At 41.8% G+C, this 21,007-nt stretch overlaps 1 protein-coding gene and 1 long non-coding RNA gene across 7 annotated transcripts in view; one reads left to right on the top strand and one right to left on the bottom strand.

The window, feature by feature from the left end:
* The window catches only part of TOX2 (TOX high mobility group box family member 2), a 256,169-nt gene extending 251,407 nt beyond the window's left edge, over positions 1-4,762 (top strand). For all 6 annotated transcript variants that reach the window (XM_081010270.1, XM_081010272.1, XM_081010269.1 and 3 more), the window contains one exon: positions 3,577-4,762. In XM_081010270.1, the coding sequence (XP_080866396.1) occupies positions 3,577-3,613 (37 nt within the window). In that variant the 3' untranslated portion in view covers positions 3,614-4,762. The remainder of the gene's footprint in view (positions 1-3,576) is intronic.
* The window catches only part of LOC308479568, a 106,216-nt gene extending 85,893 nt beyond the window's left edge, over positions 1-20,323 (bottom strand). The window contains exon 1 of the long non-coding RNA XR_013987730.1: positions 20,242-20,323. This is a non-coding gene — a long non-coding RNA (uncharacterized lncRNA). The remainder of the gene's footprint in view (positions 1-20,241) is intronic.
* Positions 20,324-21,007: the final 684 nt, after the last annotated feature.

The raw sequence follows: 21,007 nt of genomic DNA, 5'->3' as shown, positions 1-21,007 counted from the left end.
TCCTACTACACGTATCCACACAGAACTTGCTGTGGAATAAATAGTACTTTGCAGTAGGAAGAAACAGTGTGGTATGTTATTTTTATAATAATGTGGGAGGCAAATAAACAATTTCAAGGATATTTGGCATTCAGGACTTTTTGAAATGTTGCTGTTTCTATTGGTTCTATGTGATGCTGTTTGCAGCAAAAAGGGGCTGATTTTTAGACATTGCAAGTAAGTCTCTCTCTCTCTCTCTCTCTCTCTCCCCCCCCTCTCTCTCTCCCTCTCTCTCTCTGTGTGTGTGTGTGTTTCTCTGTCTCGCTCTCACACACATGCGCACTTCAGAAGGCAGGTTATGTAATGAGACACCTGTTTTGGGGCTGATGTAGGTTAGAAGCCTCTCTTACGTGCAGCTTCATTATATAGCTTAATATCAAAATAATATATAACCCAATATAAAAATTGCATTATTTAGGTGTATTGGCATGCTGAAGAATGCTAGAGTACCTTAATGAAACATGAATGCAGCAGGCAGGTAGCCGCTCTAAGGAAGGAAAACAAGCTCTTGGCATTCTGGCAAGATGCCGCATTGTGTGCACAGTGCCCCATACCATTCATGATCAAAGCGCTCACATTTCATGCCTTTGTCACAGTGAAAATGTCAGATTTCATGGTTTTATCTCATATTCCTGGAAAATCATATTTAAACCATGCAGATTAGGCTAAGGATGACAGAAAATCATTATAGCAGATTATGAGGTGAACTAACTTCTGCAGCAAAATTCCAGTGTGGGGCATATATTTTTTGGCAGGGGGTGGGTGGGGGTTGCTGATGATTCTGGCACCCCTCACAATGTGTGACAGTCTGCATCAAATGTCATCCCTGGACGAATCGTGCTCACGGTCTTCTCGGATATTTGATGCTTGCAATGAACACACCATTGCTCTTTTAAAGTCAGCATAATTCAAACGTCTGTTATGAAGGTCTAACAGGGGCGGTGCACCTGGGACAGAATCAGTGGGCTTGGGTCAATCTGATGATAGGCAGAGTGTAATCCTTTGATAATGGGATTCAGGGGGAAATGAATGGCACTATAGTACAATTGTTTAATTCCATAATTGTAGGAAATGCACTTGGCTATTCAATAAATATTATAATGGCAACATGCCTCTCATATGCTCTTGGATGCTATAGCCCTAGACCATACTACCTTGCTTAAAGTTAGCAAACCCAGCCTCCTTCCTAATTAAGTGTTCTTTTTGTGTGTGTTTTCAGAACAGTATATGTTTGTTCAGATTCTGTAGGGGCTGGGACTTAGGCTGGATCTAGACACATAAAAAAAAAAAGTTTCAGGAAAACGTGTTGTAAACTTCACAAACGGAAATCACGTTGATGAAAGATGGGGTGTTTGGGGGGTTTTTTTGGGGGGGTGCAATATACCTCCAGCATAGTGCAGACTTATATAAAGAGAGGTGGTATGGATGGTCTGGAAATTTTGAGCCATCCACATACACCTTGCAATTTTTGCAACCTTGATTTGAAGCATGTTTATCATATAATTAGTGAGCACAAATAGCACAATAGTTGCTTTGACTACTCTACTTATTGTAGATTTTGATTATCTAGTGGAACAAACCAGACCCATAAAGCTTCAGACATTTTGAAGGCTTAAACAGTAGCACCTCATCTCTAGCTGGTGAGGCACAGATACTGGCTTTGGAAGGGCATTGTTTGAATGCATTGTTACTTGAGATTGTTGCTTGTTACAGGAACATGGAGAGTTCCATCCCCTGCAGTACGATGCAGTTTCCTCTTTTGCATCCTCAAAGCTTCTTGTGAAAATGCTTCAGCACTATCAGGACTGTGTGCCAAATCTGAAGTGCAGCAGCATCTGAGCAGCAGATCTTAGAACCTTGCCATCAATATTTGCTCTGTTACTTTACTCAGGCTTGTTCCATCCTAATAATGGTCATGACCGCTGGGTTTTTCTCATTAAAGGCTACTGCTCTGTTTATTTTTCTTCTCTGTTTATCAGACATTAGACCACTGAATAATTGTCAGCCGCTCTCATCTCTCACAGTTAATTATTGTTTACCCTTCCATGCCACCATGTATGATCTGCTCTCTGGGCATCTTAATCAAACTTTGTAATTTAGGCTGTGTTCTTTAAACCTTTTAGTCCAGAGTGGTCATGGGAGCACTCTGGGATAAGCAGCTTGAACAGAGCATTAGTCTGTGAAGCAAATCACACAGACCTGCTGACTTGCATACAGTCAGTTTGTCCAAACAAAAACAGACTACGCTAATTCATGATGGAGACTGGAAGATTCATTCCAAATTATTCAGTCTTCCAAATCACTTGAGTAAGTGAACAAACACCGTAAGAAAGGAGAGATAAAACATAGTAAGCGCACTTAGTTTGGATTCAATTATTTATAGCAATGCCCGTAATGTGTTTGGGAGAGTAGTTTGTAAAATTAATGAAGTTTTGGTACTAGAAGACCTCACTACTTTGTCTACGTATTAAATCTTTGCTGAGGATAGGAAGACAGAACATTTTAAACGCTGCTTATAAAAAAGTACAGATAAGCGAATTATAAGAGAGAATGTGATGGACATGATAGGATGCTGACTTCTTTTGCAAACGGATATATCAGTGAAGTGCTTCACTCTGTTCTCATTATTCCTACTCCAGTGTTTTTGAGGGGAGGGTTAATCTCCAGGGCACAAACCAGCAAATGTTAGCTACCACAGAGAGCCAAATTTGGGGTGACAGTTAAGGGCCAATCTATTTAAAGCTGTGTAATGGAGAACAGGGGTCCAGTTTAAAAACAAAAGAGCTAAGAAGCCATGCAAGTGAGGGGTGCTTAAATTGCCCTGAAATCTCCAGTCTTTTACTTCCTTGTAGCCTCTTCTTCTCCTACCCCCACTTTTGTCTCAGCTGAACTCATTCTCATGGTTTGGCAAAAAGATAGATAGCTAGATGATAGATAGATAGATAGATAGATAGATAGATAGATAGATAGATAGATAATAGATATAAAGATATAGATAGATATTAAATTAACGTAATAGGTTTTCATTACTTTGACATTTGTGTTTGTCCCTCACCTTGATTGAGTTGGCTATTCATAATCTGGCAAAAAGAAATTGTTTCTGTTCTTTGAGAGGGCAACTTTTTTAAACATCCTTTCTCGAAGTCACAGTGTGCCACTTCAATTTGCATTAGATTCAACAGCATACATACCATTGGTTTTGATTATTGTGTTTTGCACCCAAGATCTCTGTAATCATTATGAATTTCAAGCCAAGGAAAGAAGGATTGCCCTTTAATCTGCCTTCCCATCTATTTGTAACTTACAAGCACAGACGATCCTCATGCTGCTATCAAATAGGCTTGGATAGTTTATCCCACATTTTAAAAATCCAGTTTGTGGCAATTACAATATATAGCAAGTAGGGAATATATAAACCTATATACCAGTATGGAATATATTCTAGATGTGCCTGCTAGCCTGGTGGTTGTATTATGATTGTGATTAATATTATTTTTCACAATCTCACCCATCCTCTTCCTTCTGTTTCTCTTACAGCATGCTGCCAAGGGACAAGTCACTCTACCTCACTTAAACCCTGACATCTCCATTCTGCAAAGGTGAAAAGGAAGGACATTTAAGAGGGTCTGTGATGCAGGCTACCCAGATGGGCATCAAGCAAGTCACAAGGGCAAGAGAGCACCTCGCCTTTGGCTTCATATCCTGGCTCTGAGAGCAGCTTATTCCTTTCCTTCTCTTCTCCTCTTCCTCCTCCCTCCCTTTCTCCTTCTTCTCCGAAGTCCTATTGTACATGGAAGCAACCTTGCATAAGTCACAAAGAACAAAATTTACAAAGGACCACCCCCCCAGCCCCACCTGCCTGCCCCGCGCGCCTTTCTCCGCTTGCCACCAGCTTAGCTATGGACCATTTTCCTAGCGAACTGCTTTTTAGATTCAGCACAGACCCGGGCGCCACGCTCGCTCAGAGGCATTAGGCTTGGCTCAGCAGGAGGAGACACTCTTTCGATGACTTGCTAAATGGCACTAACCTTTGTGCAAGACAAATGTGAAGTCTGTTGTGAATATTGTACATGCGAAAGGCCTCAGATGTCTGGCAAAAAAAAAAATTAAATTTAAAAATTAAAAATTAGAACCTGTTGTTTGGAGGTTAGGTGGACAGAGCAGATGGGAAGCAGAAGTGCAAATATGAGAGGGAAACAATGTGAAAAGACCATGAAAAATATAATTTGTTGGATAGTTGTAAGTAGCTTAATAAATGTTTTAGAACTGTGCTAAAGACATCTTTAAGATTTTTTTGTGGAAGAAATTAGTAGTTTACTTTATAGTAAAAGCATTTTATATTAATTGTAGCACATTTTTTTAGTTATACATAGAATGGAGATGTGTATAAAAAGAAACAAACAAAAAAAAAACCTGCCAAACTCGTTTCTATTATTTGTACAGCAAGAAATGGACAGTTTATATCCATGTTATATGGCATTATTATATTTTTTTCAGCCATATGTCCATCTATTTAAAATTGCTGACAAGGATTTTTGTCTATTTATGAAAAAATTAGAAAGCAGATTACAGTTTATGAAAAGTGCGTTTTCCATGGTTTGTTTTTTTTAATTATTATTTTTTATTTTCTTTGTGGTGCTGTTTCTGCAGTACCTGCACATTTTGGCTCACAATGCTTATCTTACCTTTCTTTATAATAAAACATACAAAAAGTAGAAACAAAGCAGCCTCATTCTTTTGTGGAACACACACAGGTGCTGTTCTGTGTCGGTTCCGTGATGGAAGTGCCAACTGTTCGGAGACACAAAATACTGTTACATTTGATGTGCTGCCAAGTCCTGAGTGGCTAATGATGTACCTGCACAATGAAATGCAAGATCATAGGCTTAAGAACGGCCAGTGTTCTTTGCTACATTAGCTGGGGCCCTACAATCCTGTGGTCCTGCAATCCTGTGATCCCAGGAGGAAATAGGAAGCAGTGGATGGGGTGAGTGGTCAAACACTGGAAAGGAAATCTTATGTCAGATATCCCCTCCCTGCTGGAAGGTTCTGCAACCCTTGTCCTACTGATGTTGGAATTTCAATATTGTTGTTTTGTTGGCACGAGACTTTGGAGCACACCTCCGGGACACTCCAGTCAAATCAAACCAGTTGGCAGCACCAAAATGATCTCTCTGGGACACAACCCTGGGCAGTGTGTATGGAGGTCCTGGGCTGTCCCAGACAACCAGACCGCCCTCCCCCCAACTTCACTGATGTCCAAATGAAAGTAGAGCAATATGTTTGGCACCAGCTGGGCAGTAGGTGTTGCCAGGAGGCGGCATCATCCAACCGTCCTGGGGACTCCACCGGATTTGTGTAGGGTTTACTCCTTAGCCTTTTCTTCTCCTGAAGATATCCCACAAGGCAACATAGGTTCAGGATCAGCATTGCCTTATCCTAGAGGGGCTACCTTCCCAAGCTGACGTGCTCCATCTGCCCTTACTCCAACATTAGTAGGACTGGAAGGGGGGGGGTCCCAGGGATGGACTGCAGAAGGCATAGTCCAAAGGTCACAAACAGACACACATGCAAACTAGGGAGAAAGCTATGGAGTTCTGTTCCCAGATGGAGGGAAATAGTTAAAGTAAAAGAGAAAACTTGGGAAATTATAGAGATGTGCATGAGTGCCCTTCCACACATCTACTTTGATGGTTTCCCACCCCCTCCTTTAGGTCACAGACACTTGCTTTCTGCTTTAAGAGATCTTACTGCAGTTACTTGCCCCAATTTCGTGGGCTTATGGCTTATGGATGACCAAGCATGTGTGGAGTTCCTCTGCCAATGAAAATTTTCATTTTCACCTCAGTGGAAGGGGCAGCCCTATGCCAAACAAGGAAATGCATGCAAGGAGCTAGTGCCCTTCAGACTGAAAGTGAACAGGGAAACCAACAGAAACGTCCTGTTAGACTTTTGAAAATAACACATTTACAGTCATACCTCGGGTTACAGACACTTCAGGTTGTGCATTTTCGGGTTGCGCACTGCGCCAAACCCGGAAGTACCGGAACGGGTTACTTCCCGGTTTTGGCGCTTGCGTGTGTGCAGAAGCGCTGAATCACGACCCGCACGTGCACAGACGTGGAGCTGCGGGTTGCAAACGTGCCTCCAGCACGGATCGCGTTCGCAACCCGAGCGTCCACTGTAAGCTTTCATGGACTAGAGTCCACTTCATCAGGTGCATGATGCATTTGCTCAGTCAGGAGTTCATGTATTCTAGACTACAACTATTGTCTATCGGCAAAGCAACCTTGAGTCCACTCAAATTTTTATTGGTTGGAACCATTGTGTGGAAAGTGTACTTGAGGTAAAAAAGGTAAAGGACCCCTGGATGGTTAAGTCCAGTCAAAGGTGACTATGGGGTTGCGCCGCTCATCTCGCTTTCAGGTCAAGGGAGCCGGCGTTTGTCCACAGACAGTTTTCTAGTACCACTGCGGCAGGAAGGTAAATGGTGTTTCTGTGCGCTCTGGCACTCATCACGGTCCTCCGTGTGCCAGTAGCGGTTTAGTCATGCTGGCCACATGACCCGGAAAACTGTCTGTGGACAAACGCCGGCTCCCTCGGCCTGAAAGTGAGATGAGCACCGCAACCCCATAGTCACCTTTGACTGGACTTAACCGTCCAGGGGTCCTTTATCTTTACCTTTTTTACTTGAGGTCATTTTCTAATTACAGTTTCAATGTCCTGATAATTGTAAAATATTGGAGCTATGGTGTTGCTCCTCCCGTAATTCAGTGAATTAATCCTTTGTTGACACCTGCCATCCTTGGATTTTCTGAAAAGAGTGGACATGATTTCTGCATATGGTTGAATCTGTTTAGGATCTGGATCCTATGCAAGTGAATCCAAAACACAAAAAGATCCAGGGGCACTATGCTTTTGGCAAAGAACCAGTCTTTTATCTGGTATTTTGTAGTGGCAATGCATACTTCTCCCACTTCAAACCAAAGGGCATTCATGTTGCAATCTAATTATCAACTTGATAAGCCTCTAAATTAAGCACAAGTTGGAGAATTCAACGTATCTGCCTTGTTTACTTGTGTTCTTCATAGCATGAACTGATAGATATGGTCATCTGCTGAATAATGCGCTGTTCTTATCTGCCAAAATCAGGGAGAAAGTATAATGCCTATACAGTGGTACCTCTGGTTACGAACTTAATTCATTCCGGAGGTCCGTTCTTAACCTGAAACCGTTCTTCACCTGAGGTACCACTTTAGCTAATGGGGCTTCCTGCTGCCGCCACACGATTTCTGTTCTCATCCTGGGGCAAAGTTCTTAACCTGAGGTACTATTTCTGGGTTAGCCGAGTCTGTAACCCGAGGTACCACTGTACCTGGTCTTTTTTCGGCTACCACACAACCCACTTTTCTCAGTTTAGCAGTAACGTTTTAGATTCAAGTAATTGGATATAAGCCAGTTCTGCCCTGTTGATTTCAACAGAACAAGAGGTGCATGTGTGTGTGTGCGCGCACACACACACACACACACACACACACAACACTATACCACATACAATTATAGATCATTGTTGAGCAAATACAGACGTAAAATAAAACCAAAACAAACAAACAGATATGTGAATGCAAGCAAGGTAGTGACTAGAACTATTCATAACAGACATAATGGTAAAACAAGACACGATTACAAAACATGAACCCTATTATACTGAGGGAAAGTAATTAAAGTATTCAAATGTCCTGAGTCACTTTATCAGCCATATTCAGTCATAGGCTGATGGCCGAGGGGGAGGGGCGGGATGCTTCTTGGCCATGTTTCTCCCTGCTTGCAAACAAAATAAAGTCAAACCAAACAGGTATGAAAGCATCCTTTTTCCTTCAGCCCCTAAGGACTCTCAGCTTATTGGTTAGTTTTTTCTGGTAGGGCATTATCCCACACTTTAGTGTACCGAGTAGTAAGATTGGCCCTGTCTACATTTTCCCAAAACTGGTGGTAATTCTAGCTGCTATAAGCAGGTGCACTATCAAGTCTTTATTATACAATTTTTTGTTATGCTTGCTACATATAGATAAGTGCTAATTGAGAAGTTGGTATAATGTGGCACATCTTTCTCGGAATAGCATTGGCCAAAGTTCTTGCAATCTAGTACAACCTCACTATGGGTGGAGGTACGATCCAATTTCTGAACTCCCTCCAGCACTTTGGGGATGCATATGAATTTATGTATGAGAGTCTTCTAGGAGTCAGAATAAGAGTCACTTGACTACAGTTAATTTACCATGCCTAAGTTGTGTCTCATTCTCCAAAAGCAAGAGCTATCAAAATCACTTCATTAGTCATTTCAGTATAACCAAGAGTTTACAGCGCAATTCTATACATGTTTACTCAGAAGTAAGTCCATTGAGTTCAAAGGGGCTTAAATCAAAGGTTAGTCTGTACAGGGTTTCAGTCTTAGACATGTAATTAAACTGAGCCCCTTTTTTTAAGTAGCTCTGTTCTGTTCATGCTGTCACTTTGACATAAAATCAATGTTATCCTGATTTTTTAACATCAATTTCTTGCAAGCCCCCCCCTTTTTTTTTTTGCTTGCCAGTGTTGGAAACCTTTGTAGTTGGGGTTTCTAAGGAAAAAGAAAAACAGCACTGAGGTCATACCCGAGTAAGTATTATTTTCACAATTGTCCAAAATGTTTATTTCCGTTTTTCATTTCTTTAGACTTAGCTATGCAGCACAAAAATATATGCTCCCAGGCTCTGAGCCTAATTTCAAATAATTATTAGCAAACAAACATTTTGCTCATAAGAGGCCTGTCAATAAAGCATGATGCACGACAGGCAAATCCAAGTAAATCCACCTGACTGTTAAGATCAACATTGTTTTGAATGACTTGTTGTACCTCCATAGGAGTAATCCAGTTACAGGCACCTGTCACCACCTCACCTAACCACATTGCTAATGCAATGTGTGACACAGCCATGACCTATGAATATCTGAATATGCAGGTGCTCATTCACTCAAATTTTTATTTATTTATTTACTACTACAGTGGTACCTCGGGTTAAGTACTTAATTCGTTCTGGAGGTCCATTCTTAACCTGAAACTGTTCTTAACCTGAAGCACCATTTTAGCTAATGGGGCCTCCCGCTGCAGCCGCGCCACCAGAGCACAATTTCTGTTCTCATCCTGAAGCAAAGTTCTTAACCCAAGGTACTGTTTCTGGGTTAACAGAGTCTGTAACCTAAGCGTATGTAACCTGAAGTGTATGTAACCCGAGGTACCACTGTACTATTATATTTATTTATATCCCACTCCCCCCCCAAAAAAAAACTGAGACAAAAATTAAAACAATATGGATAAAACACAGGAAGCCAAACATATACAAAGTATAATCATTAACAGATAATCAACTATATTAGAATTAGAACAATATAAAAATCTATTTCAATGTTTTTAAGAATTCGTTTTTAAAGTCCAGAGAGGAGATTCATAAGTAACTCAGGCTCAAGTGTCCCCACTGCAAACAACATTAGGTAGAGCCCTGTTGTATCAGCCCAAAGACTTATCTAATCTAGCATCTTGTTCTCACAAGGGTCAATCAGATGCTTATGGGAATCCTGCCAGCTGAACATGAGAACAGCAGTGATTCCTAGCAACTGGTATTACTTCCTCCATCAAAAAAAGACGGGCGTATGACTCATTCACTACAGAAATTGAATCAGTACCTGGTAAACAATGCTTGCCTCTGTGAGCCGCTCAAAGAGCATATACCGTATTTTTCGCTCTATAAGGTGCACCAGACCATAGGGCGCACCTAGTTTTTGGAGGAGGAAAACAAGAAAAAAAAATATTCTGAATCTCAGAAGCCAGAACAGCAAGAGGGATCGCTGCGCAGTGAAAGCAGCAATCCCTCTTGCTGTTCTGGCTTCTGGGATAGCTGCGCAGCCTGCATTCACTCCATAAGACGCACACACATTTCCCCTTACTTTTTAGGAGGGGAAAAGTGAGTCTTATAGAGCAAAAAATACGGTATATAGGTTAAGAGCTGGCAATACAAATTCCATAATAAATAAGTGGGGCTAATGGTATAGCTAGCAGTCAACAGCACACACATGCACTCAAATGCTGCAGAGGTCTCAGATTAGCAAAGCTTGCCCAGAAAGCAAGTTTCCTAGAAGACTGGCCAGTGTTGTGTGGCTGAAATCCACTTGCATGCCCCAGGAGAGCAGGCAAGCAGAACCATCATAGCAGAGCCTCTTTTTTTAAGGGCATCCTTCTCCGTGTAGTGGAGCCCCATTCTTGCAAGCAGAAGACAAAGCTGTTAAGCAAAAAAGGCATAAATCCCTTTGGATGCTAAATGATAGCCAGTGAAGCTTGCAATCGTGCATCACACCTCCCCTCCCTTTACCGCTATTGATCTGAATCCCATTTTTTAAATTAAAAAAACCCCCAGGAACTTGGAAAGGTAATAAATGCTACCGCAAAACTGTGAACAGTTACATTCAGACGCAGTAGAATTTCATGCATCTAGCAATTAAATGTGTTAACTGCAGAGTCTATTTACTGAAGTAAAACATGGATATGAAGTTAAAATCTACATAGAGATGCATGGTCTGGTAATGAACTTATCATTAAGTCAAAGCAATCCATGAACTTAAACATCAAGGATGGATGGAACTGCAGCCAGGGCAAAAAAACAGAAATCCTTGAGTCTATACATATATTTTAAGCAGACATCATTTGCTGCTTATTTACACAGTGAAAAGCACTTTCCCAAACAATTCATAGTTAGAGTGTGGAATTTGCTCAAACAAGAGGGTCACCAACTTGGATGGCTTTAACAGAATATTTGATCAATTTGTGGAGGATAAGCCTATCAATGGCTAGTAGCCACAAAGGCAATGTTCTGCCTCCATTGTTGCATACTGTCTATACTGTATACTAGTTGCTGGGAATCATTCAGGTGACAGGTCTTGCCTGTGGGCTTCCTAGAGTCAACTGGCCACTCTGAGAACCATATGCTGGACTACGTGGGCCTTTGACCATCTCCAATAGGACCTTTCTTGTGTTCTTATGCTAAAGGTAAAGGGACCCCTGACCATTAGCTCCAGTCGCAGACGACTCTGGGGTTGCGGCACTCATCTCGCTTTATTGGCCGAGGGAGCCAGCGTACAGCTTCCGGGTCATGTGGCCAGCATGACTAAGCTGCTTCTGGCGAACTAGAGCAGCGCATGGAAACGCTGTTTACCCTCCTGCCGGAGCGGTACCTATTTATCTACTTGCACTTTGACGTGCTTTCGAACTGCTAGGTTGGCAGGAGCTGGGACCGAGCAACGAGAGCTCACCCCGTCACAGGGATTCAAATCGCTGACCTTTTAATCAGCAAGCCCTAGACTCTGTGGTTTAACCCACAGCGCCACCCTCGTCGTTCTTATGTTAGTCTGCATTATTTCTATAGCAATGCAATTTCCAAAAGAAGAAGAAAAGCCCTTGCTTCTGCAAACCTTCAAGTGAAGATGGTTTGTTTGGATGGCCCCTGGCTTCCTTGTCCCAGCTGACAGAAAGGCTGCAAACAAAGGATTAGAAAAAGCAGCGGACAAAGTTGACACGGAGCTTGTCAACATGGACTGCTTTGGTCTGTGTCCCTAGGCTGCTCTGTTGCTATGGAGCTCAGCACCAGAAAAGCATATCCAGATTATACAGAGGGTTCAGAGAAATCATTACATATCTATAGAGTCCAGCTATTTTTCATAGTAGAGCAAGGCTGAGCTGTGATCTATTATCATTGTCTGCTCTTGCTTCCTAGTTGTTGTTGTTTTTAACCCCATAAGATTTCCTTTATGTAACATGGGATATCTTGTATTATTAACATCAATAAAGGTCAATGGATACATTCAGGAGGGCGCATCCCTATTGTTACTGCAGCAGCATTCCATATGCATTGATAAATGGGTTATTGCAATCTAAATTTCTTTTTAAGAATAACTCGGTACAAACTCTGCTATACCATTTGCAAAGTGAGGATTGCTGAATATTGAACTACAAGTAGAAAGTCAAGTGATCATGTTCCTTGTAGCAGAACCATCTTAGAATGTCTCAAATGGATGGTAAAGTTTTGAAAGAAGAAAGGAAACTTCTTTTGTATATTTTCTACATGAATCTTAACCAAGGATGCGTTTCTCCCTGAAAAAGCAGGATTCATAAAAAGATGGAAGGAAGTCAATTCACCTTAGAGATGTGTGAAATCTTCTGTTTCAGGGCAGCCCAGCTTTTCAAACCAAGTGGGTTACAAGAGTACTTTAGCACAGAACCTGTGGGCCACACTCTTATGCCCCACAGCCCTCAAACTGCCTTCCTAAGAAGGTGCAAGGCTCTGGCAGGGTCCCAGAGCCCTCCCATCTTCTTCCCAAAGCTGAGAAAGTGCTAACTAGGCTTTGGGAATGAGGCTAGAGGACCCTGTCAGAGCCTTCCCAAAGCCCAGCACCTTGCTTATCCAGTTTTGGGAAGGCAGAGTGAGGGCTGGTGGGGAGGGGGATGTCAAATGTTGCTGAGGGCTGCCAAAAAGGCACTGAGGGCCACATGAGGCTCTTGGACCACCCTATTAAAACTGTTTTATTTCCATGAGTGTGTCCATGTTATTGAAGAGTAGCATTGAGTGCTTGGCACACTCATCACTTCTGTGCCGTTTCTGAGACCCTAGGCTTCATTGCACATCCCATGTAACATGTAAATCTGTGCTATAACTTTGGGGTTCCAGTTAGCTTTGTTTTCTTGTCCTGTTTTGCACAGTGTAGTGAGTCAAGCAATGCAAACATGCACACTTCTGGAGAGACGCTCATACAAGCTTTGCTCCTCCCTGCTCCTTTTTACTGAGCTAAAGCAAAATTTGGCTTAGCACACCATCCAAAAGGAGACTTGGGATTTAACTCCCTCCTCATAAACCATAGGCTGCAGCCATGAGTTCCAGTTCAGATGATGCACTAAGCCAAACTACTGCTTAGCTCAGCTTAATGCAGCATTCAAAACACCCTACGAAAGCTCCTTCCTGGGAGCCCATAGTTTGGGTTGTCATGGCATGAGACCCAGGTGTTTATGTTGCTTTTGATTTTAGGGCTTTGTGTTTTAATATTTATTGTAAGCCCCCCCCCCCCGAGAACTTGATGTTATGGGGCAGCATAGAAAGTGGTATTTTAAAAAATTTAAACCAAAAAGGAGAAGTGGGTTGTGGAGTCTTTAGCTGTTTTCACAGGAATTGTTATTTGTTTGCTTGCTTGTTTCAAGCACTTGAAATAACTTGTGAACATACAATTAATTAGGCTAAAGTGGCACCACTAGTTTGTAATTCAAGTGGTTGTTACTTCCTTTAAAAAAAAAGTGTGACCCAAATGATCTGATGGAGATGGATTTTATTTTATTATTGTAAAAATGCATGTCCCTCACCTTCTCTTTTGTAAGAACTCAAAGCAGCTAATGACAAAATCCATTAAAAACAGTAAGCATCTATCAAGCAGTGAACAAAAGCAGGCTGCAACTGTTTAGACAATCAGTCAAATTAAAAGTAAAGCAGCAGCAACAGATCAGTAGAAAATGGGAATAATAGAGAAGTAGGAGAAGCTAAACCAAACATAAAGCAGTCAGTGATAAAGGCCTTTCCTTTAGGGATGGGAGAGAAATTCAGTTTACATTTGAAGCTGAATTTATCAAATTCACTTTCCCAAATGATTTGAGAACCAAACTACAACTACCCTTTGAAGTTCACACTTACCTGAACTTTGTCATGCATCTCTTTATGGAAAGGCATATATTAGGGGGAAGTGGAATTGAAAATGAAAACATTGGTTAAAATAACATACTAAAATGCATTTTATTTTCCTGCTTGGCAGGGGGTTGGACTCGATGGCCCTTGTGGTCTCTTCCAACTCTATGATTCTATGATATTATATTAAGGTGAAATGCTTGTAAAAATGTGTACGTTAGTCAAAACTGCATACAAAATTGTGTTTAGGAGACGATTGCACTAAAATGCTGAAGATTATCCCAAGGATTTAAAAACAAGGATGTTGCTGAAGAAATACTGAGAACTGAATTTAAGCCTGGAAAACTGAAAAACTGAGATTGATAGATCCTCAGTTGGTAGAGCATGAAACTCTTAATCCCAGGGTTGTGGGTTCAAGGCCCATGTTGGGCAAAATATTCCTCATGGTCCCTTCCAACTCTGCAGTTCTGTAATTCTATAATTCCATACCTACTCTCTTTCAAAACAAACAAAAATCAGCAGATGTTCACCAAGCATCTGGAAGAGTTCAGTTTTCAGGCTCAGGCTTCATTGGAGAGCACTGATGCTTTGACTGAGAAGTCCTCATGGACACCTACCATACTTCAGTCATCAAGGAAATATGGAGAAGGGTCTTAGATGTTGAACACAACACATGGGGTTACGTAAGAGAGAAGGTACCCAGGTCCTAATCCATTTAAGGCTTTTAAGGTAATCACATAAGAAATGCCCTGCAGGATCAGGCCAAAGGCCCATCTAGCTCAGCATCCTGCTCTAACATTGGCCAACCAGATGCAAGTCAGACCTAAGCGTAACAACACCTTCCCCATTTCCAATGCCCAGCAGTTGTGCACTGGATTTGGCCAAGACCCAAACCAAATCAAGCAAGTTTGGAGGAATTCAGGCATAGGATGAATCAATAGATTGACTCATCAATCTGCTATAGATTGGGTTGTATAGCTCAGAACAATCCTTAGCTGTTTGGGAATGGAGAAGCAAGCAAGCAAGCAAGCCGGAGAGGCAGGCACTGAGTGGGGAAATGCCATAAAAAGGCTTTGACCTTTGCTGACAGCCACGGATGATGTCCAGACCTTTGGATGTGTACTGGGAAGAGGACTTAGAAGGCTCGTGGTTCTTGTGAAATAGACAATCTTGCAATGGTGGCCAACTTCTTTGGGAAGTACACCACAGCAAGTCCCAAGTATGAGCAGCATGTGGAAAGTTCATTTTAAAAATGAATCAGTTCCAGTTCACCTCCTTCAAAAAGGAACTAATTCAATTCACAGTTCAATTCACAATTAATTCATGTCGCCCGTGGCATTTCCCCCCAGCTTTCAGGATTTTAAACTCTAAAGTATGAAATATATGTGAGGAGAAAAAGAAAACATCAAAGCTCCCACACAGGGTGATGCCAAATAAAGCAATTGTTTTATATTTATTTGTTTCAGGATTTATGATACATTTAACTTAAGCGACAGCATCCCTTTTCTGATAGGTACAAATAGTAAATGCAGTGGCCACAACCAAGCAGAGTGCAGTGCAATGAAATTCCTACATATAAAGATTATTGAATTGAAATTGAATTAAAAATTGCCCAGAGTTTCATCATGGAAGAGACTTTCTCCACTTTCAGTTTACCTGGAAATTACAGGAACTATTTTTATGTGTAATTCAGAGGGTTGCTTTTTTAATTAATTCAGTGAATTGGTTAATCTGAATTAGTTTAGTTGAAGCTCTGTGATGAGGGCTGCAGAGCTGAGAACTGTTGCAACTATTTGCCCAGTGAGGTCTATGAAATTCAAGAAGCATCCTGCTCAAGGAAAATAATGGTAGATAAGCACTAGCAAAAACTTAAGATGAGTCAATGGTTACCCAATTAATTTTATTATGCAAGCTGCTTTTCTGTTGAAAGCCATTTAAATATTCTCAATTAAAAAATAATTATGTAGCCCACCATCTGTGGTTTGTATGAGTTCCTGCTTAAAAATATAGGCAGTCTTGTCAAGGTCCACCTAGCTGAGCAATCTTTGCAAGAAACTCCTGGTAACCAGCAAGTACCAAATGGATGTCTAAAAAAACCGGGATTTTAAAAACAAATTAAAGGAAAGTAAATGGTGCTCAAGGGACGCTGGTGGCACTGTGGTCTAAACCACAGAGCCTAGGGCTTGCCAATCAGAAGGTTGGTGGTTCGAATCCCCGCAATGGGGTGAGCTCCTGTTGCTCGGTCCCAGCTCTTGCCCACCTAGCAGTTCGAAAGCATGTCCAAGTGCAAGTAGATAAATAGGTACCGCTCCGGCGGGAAGGTAAACGGTGTTTCCGTGCGCTGCTCCGGTTCGCCAGAAGCGGCTCAGTCATGCTGGCCACATGACCCGGAAGCTGTCTGCAGACAAACGCCGGCTCCCTTGGCCTATAGAGCAAGATGAGTGCGCAACCCCAGAGTCGACCGCAACTGGAACTAACGGTCAGGGGTACCTTTACCTTTTTAAAATGATGCTCAAGGTGGATTAAGTAACTGGAAAATCCGAACGGCATAGCTCCAGATTCAGTTTATTGTACTTAGTTCCCACTGAAATCAAATGGACTAAGGCCATAAATCACTTGCTCCATTGATTTCAATGGGAACTAAGTTCAACTTAACTTAGTGGTGCATCGTCCTTGCTGTGTGTGCTTCACTAAAGCTGGAGTATACAGATTTAAACTAGTTTTGTCATATTGACCTCCAGGGATTTATCAGCTGGAATTAATATATTCTCCCTTCATTGTGTTTGTCTATGGTGATGGCACATTTTGCTTTTGTTTGCTTGTTGAACTGAATTTTAAAACAGAGAGTGGTCATGGCATCTACTAGGGCTCAGAAGGTAAGGAGCTGAGACAGCAACAAAGAAGGGCCAAAACTGTCCCCTGCTTGACTTTTGCTGCTGTGGCATTCCTCTGGGTCTTCCCTCCCCATAGAATCCCCCTTAAATGTTGCTACATATAGCATTTTCCTCTGCATTTTGACCATATGGAATGGAATGGAATGGTAGAATTGCAAAGGGGTGGACGAGCATTTTGGCCCAGCCTCAGTATAAACACACCAACAGAAATTCTGCATTTTAAAAATTATTTATCTAGCTAGATATTTCTGTGCTATCCTTCACCATATAGTCATGACAGGGGGAGTGCAGAATATATTAAAACCTACCAAGACATATTTCTACAACCAGTTAGAGCACCGGCAGAAAGCAAACCCAGCACAAACTAAAATAAAAACAAAAAAACTGTAAAATAGCAATGGGTACCGTATACAAAACTGACCTCAAACAAATCACACCACCTCACTTCCCAAAGCCTGGCTTGCTTAATTTATAAAATTGCAGTTAGCAATGTTAGCAATCCAGTTAGTAAAGTATAGAATTAGGCAATGTGATGCAGAGCATCTCCCATCTTAGCTTCAGACCACTTTGTTATGCCTCCTGCCTAAGACCATTACATGAAAATAAATCCCACTGCAATCAATAAGGCTTCCTTCAACATGGTAGGCTTAGGAGAAAGGTCCATGCGCAAAGTCTAGAGCCAGGCAAGGCGGCAGCACAGAGGACACCAGGGCACGACACTGCGCAAGAAAAGTGTCACTTGCAGTCACTTGGCTAATAGCACACAGAACAATTAAGAGGCGCAGTCGGATAGCTTGCTAATTGCATTTGGATTATGGAGAGTTAATTAATTATATTGTGGAATTAAGGTAAATGTCATGCAGGATTTAACAACTCTCATTGCTGGCTCTGCTGCAATAAGTAAACTGTTTAAGTCACGGTGCACTGAATTGCTGGGTTCCTCATTATTCACCAAGCTGCTGCTCCTGAACAGACAGAAACATCCTTATTAGAATGTGGTGCTGTCCTGTTCCAAGCTGTTCTTAATTGCCAGGTACAGAAAGAAGGGGGAACACCACACCTGTTGAGCAGGGATCGCAGGGGGCACAGGTGAGGATCACCAGGGCAGGGTGGAATTCAGCTTTGGCTGCCAGGTGTCTGAGTTCTTCCAGCCCTGGTTATGCTACTACACAGATCTTATAGGCATATTGTGTGCAACATTACACTGACAGCAGTTCATTGATCAGGTGCCCCATTTAAACTCACCCCACCTCCCTGCTTCAAACCATGCATGACAGTGGTAGCCAACATGGTGCCCACCAGGTGTTTTGGAATACAGCTCCCAGCAGCCTGAGCCAGCATGGCCAATGGACAAGGATGATGGGAGTTGTAGTCCAGAACATCTGGAAGGCATCACACTGACTACCCCTAATGTATGAACCTTTATGTACACATGCATGCATGACACGCCCATTACATTTTGCTGCCCGAGGCAGAGCAGCAAATACCAATCCCCTGCTGTTCCTGTCAGGGAGGTGCATAGATTGCCCACAGCTAGCCACATTACTTTGGCACCTGAGGAAAGTGCCTTGCTTTAGGAATAAATATTCCTCAAGTGCCTCTCCTTGAAATAACAATACAACAATAATATATTAAATAATTACATTAAATAATTTCATGACTCCCCAAGTCACCTAATGGTAGGGCTGGCGCTGTATTTGTTTGCTTACACACGAACTGCATTTATATATTGCCACTCTGCCAATGCACTCAAGGTAATTTACATTTCAAAATAATGTCTTACAAAATAAGAGATGTGATAGAAAAAGGGACAGAAAAGGAAAGAAAATATAAAAACTTAGCAACCAGGGTCACAGATTGGAGAGGGAAGGAAACAAATAGCAGATAGTCCCGGCTAGACCAGTGAAGGGGGAAACTCTGTCTCTGATGCAGCCAGATGGAATGGCTGCTGGAAGGTAAAATTTCGAGAGCACCCATGTTTCTGATCCAGCTTTTTGGGTTCTGCATGCTGAATTAATATCATAATACACCATGGCGTGGGCCAAAATATGCTAGGTAGGTTTGCTTTAACAAACACGGCAAACATTTCCCATGTATTATATGAGTAGGGCTTTTTTCAGCCGGAACTCAGTTTCGGCACCTCTCAGGTGAGCACTATTGCCATTACAATAGAACAAGGGAGGTGTTCATGGTGAGTTCCGGTACCCCTTCTTCTATAAAATAGCACTGAATATGAGGTGTGAAAAAGAAGCATTCTCAAAACACAGTTTTGGTAATGTTGTTTGATTTTAAATATATACAGAAGTGGGCCTTCCAAAGTTTCTGAGAATCTCCCCACCTTCTATTTCAAAATATGAAATGGCACCTCCTGCAGTTCACATATCTGTAAGTTGCCTTGAGCTCCTGTCAGAGGCAGCATACAGTGGTGCCTCGCAAGACGAAATTAATTCGTTCCGCGAGTTTTTTCGTCTAGCGAATTTTTCGTCTTGCGAAGCACGAAATCCCATAGGAATGCATTGAAATTCAATTAATGCGTTCCTATGGTCAAAAAAAGTCCAAACAAAGCCAAATTTGGTACAACAAGAGTTTATTAAGTGCTCTTTAAAGTCACACATACTGTAAAGAGCATTTCAAAAATTGAAGGAACAATAAATTAAGTTTCTAAACATGACAGAAAAACATTTAAAAATCAACAAAGTGTACAGTACATTTTCTAAGACTCTGGGGGACAACTCGAAGAAGGTTCCTCTTCCACTCTTTGCTTCTTGCTGAAGAACCCCCTCCTCAACTGTTCCCCCAGCCACCCATCACACAGAAATTCAAATCCAGAATTTTTTTAAAAAAACAGCAGAGTGGCCCAATGGTCACAGAAAATCATAAAAATGCAGAAAAAAACCACACAAGCTTCCAGATTCTTGCAAACCCCTCCTCAACTGTTCCCCCAGCCACCCACCACACAGAAATTCAAATCCAGAATTTTTTTAAAAAAACAGCAGAGTGGCCCAATGGTCACAGAAAAGCATAAAAATGCAGGAAAAAACCACACAAGCTTCCAGATTCTTGCAAACCCCTCCCCAACACCAAGTCCTTGAATTCCAAACACCCCAACCCAAAATCCAAAAACCCCCCAAAAAGTTTTAAAAGTTTAAAAGAAGTTTTGGAAAAGCTTCAAAAATCACCAAAGTCTTCAAAAACCTCACAAAAGGCTACCACACCGCGTTCTATGAGTTGCTCCTCGAAGTCAAGTCGCAACTGTATTAACGGTGTTAAGAAAAAGGAAACAAACTTGCAAGACGTTTTCGTTTTTCGTCTTGCGAAGCAAGCCCATAGGGAAATTCGTCTTGCGAAGTAGCTCAAAAAACGGAAAACCCTTTCGTCTAGCGAGTTTTTTGTCTTGCGAGGCATTCGTCTTGCGGGGCACCACTGTATATATGAACATATAAAACTAACAACAATAATATCTACACATGGCATGGGAGCCATTTTCCTGTAACACATAGCTACCAGATGTGAAGAAGCAAACTGGGGCTGAAGGGTGTTACAGGCCAAAATACCTGGGAAGCCTCTGCTTGGGGAAGGCTGGTCTATCTCATCCGTCCTTCCATATTTTCTCCCTTTCTTTCTGTTATGTACTAAGCTTGGATCCCAGAACAATAGGCAATTAGGATCCTAGAATGCAACAACTGATTGGCTTGCAGGAGACTTATCAGGCTCCAGGAGGAAGTTAATCAACCTATTAGGCTGGTAGGATCGTAGAATGCAACAACTGATTGGTCTGCAGGAAAAGACCAATCAGGCTCCAGGAGGGAAGCAGAATCAGCCAATCAGATGGGACTCATTGTGTAAATAATGTATATAAAAGCCTGAGGTTGGGGGGGGGGGATTAAATCACTGTTTTACAAGTTGCAATAAAGAGCATGAAATCACTACAGGACTCCAAGTATATTTCACTTTCTGGCACCAGTTTCCAGAGACATCACCCCCAAAAGATTTTCTCTCTGGCTCTTGCCTTACTACTGGGGAGCTCTCTTCCATGTTGTGTCTTGCATTTACCACAGAGCTTTCTCTGGGAACTTGCAGCTGGGTAATCTCTGCCTGATAGAGGAGTGTTTTGTCTTTGTTATGCTTCTGCTATTATTTTGACAGTGATGGAACGGAAGCGAAAACTGTCTTGACTAGCCATATTGAAAATATTATGCAGAAAGGGCCAAAAACAAGAAGCTTCATTTGATAAATTCTAAACACCTGGAAGCTGGACATTACACAGGGCTCAAAGAAGAGAATTGAGGGCAAAGTAAAGTTTGATTCGTACAACATTTT

This window comes from Podarcis pityusensis (genome assembly GCF_964106645.2).
Source record: "Podarcis pityusensis genome assembly, chromosome: 6".
In the NCBI taxonomy this organism is placed as follows: Eukaryota; Metazoa; Chordata; class Lepidosauria; order Squamata; family Lacertidae; genus Podarcis; species Podarcis pityusensis.
This window is presented reverse-complemented; position numbering and strand designations above follow the sequence as displayed.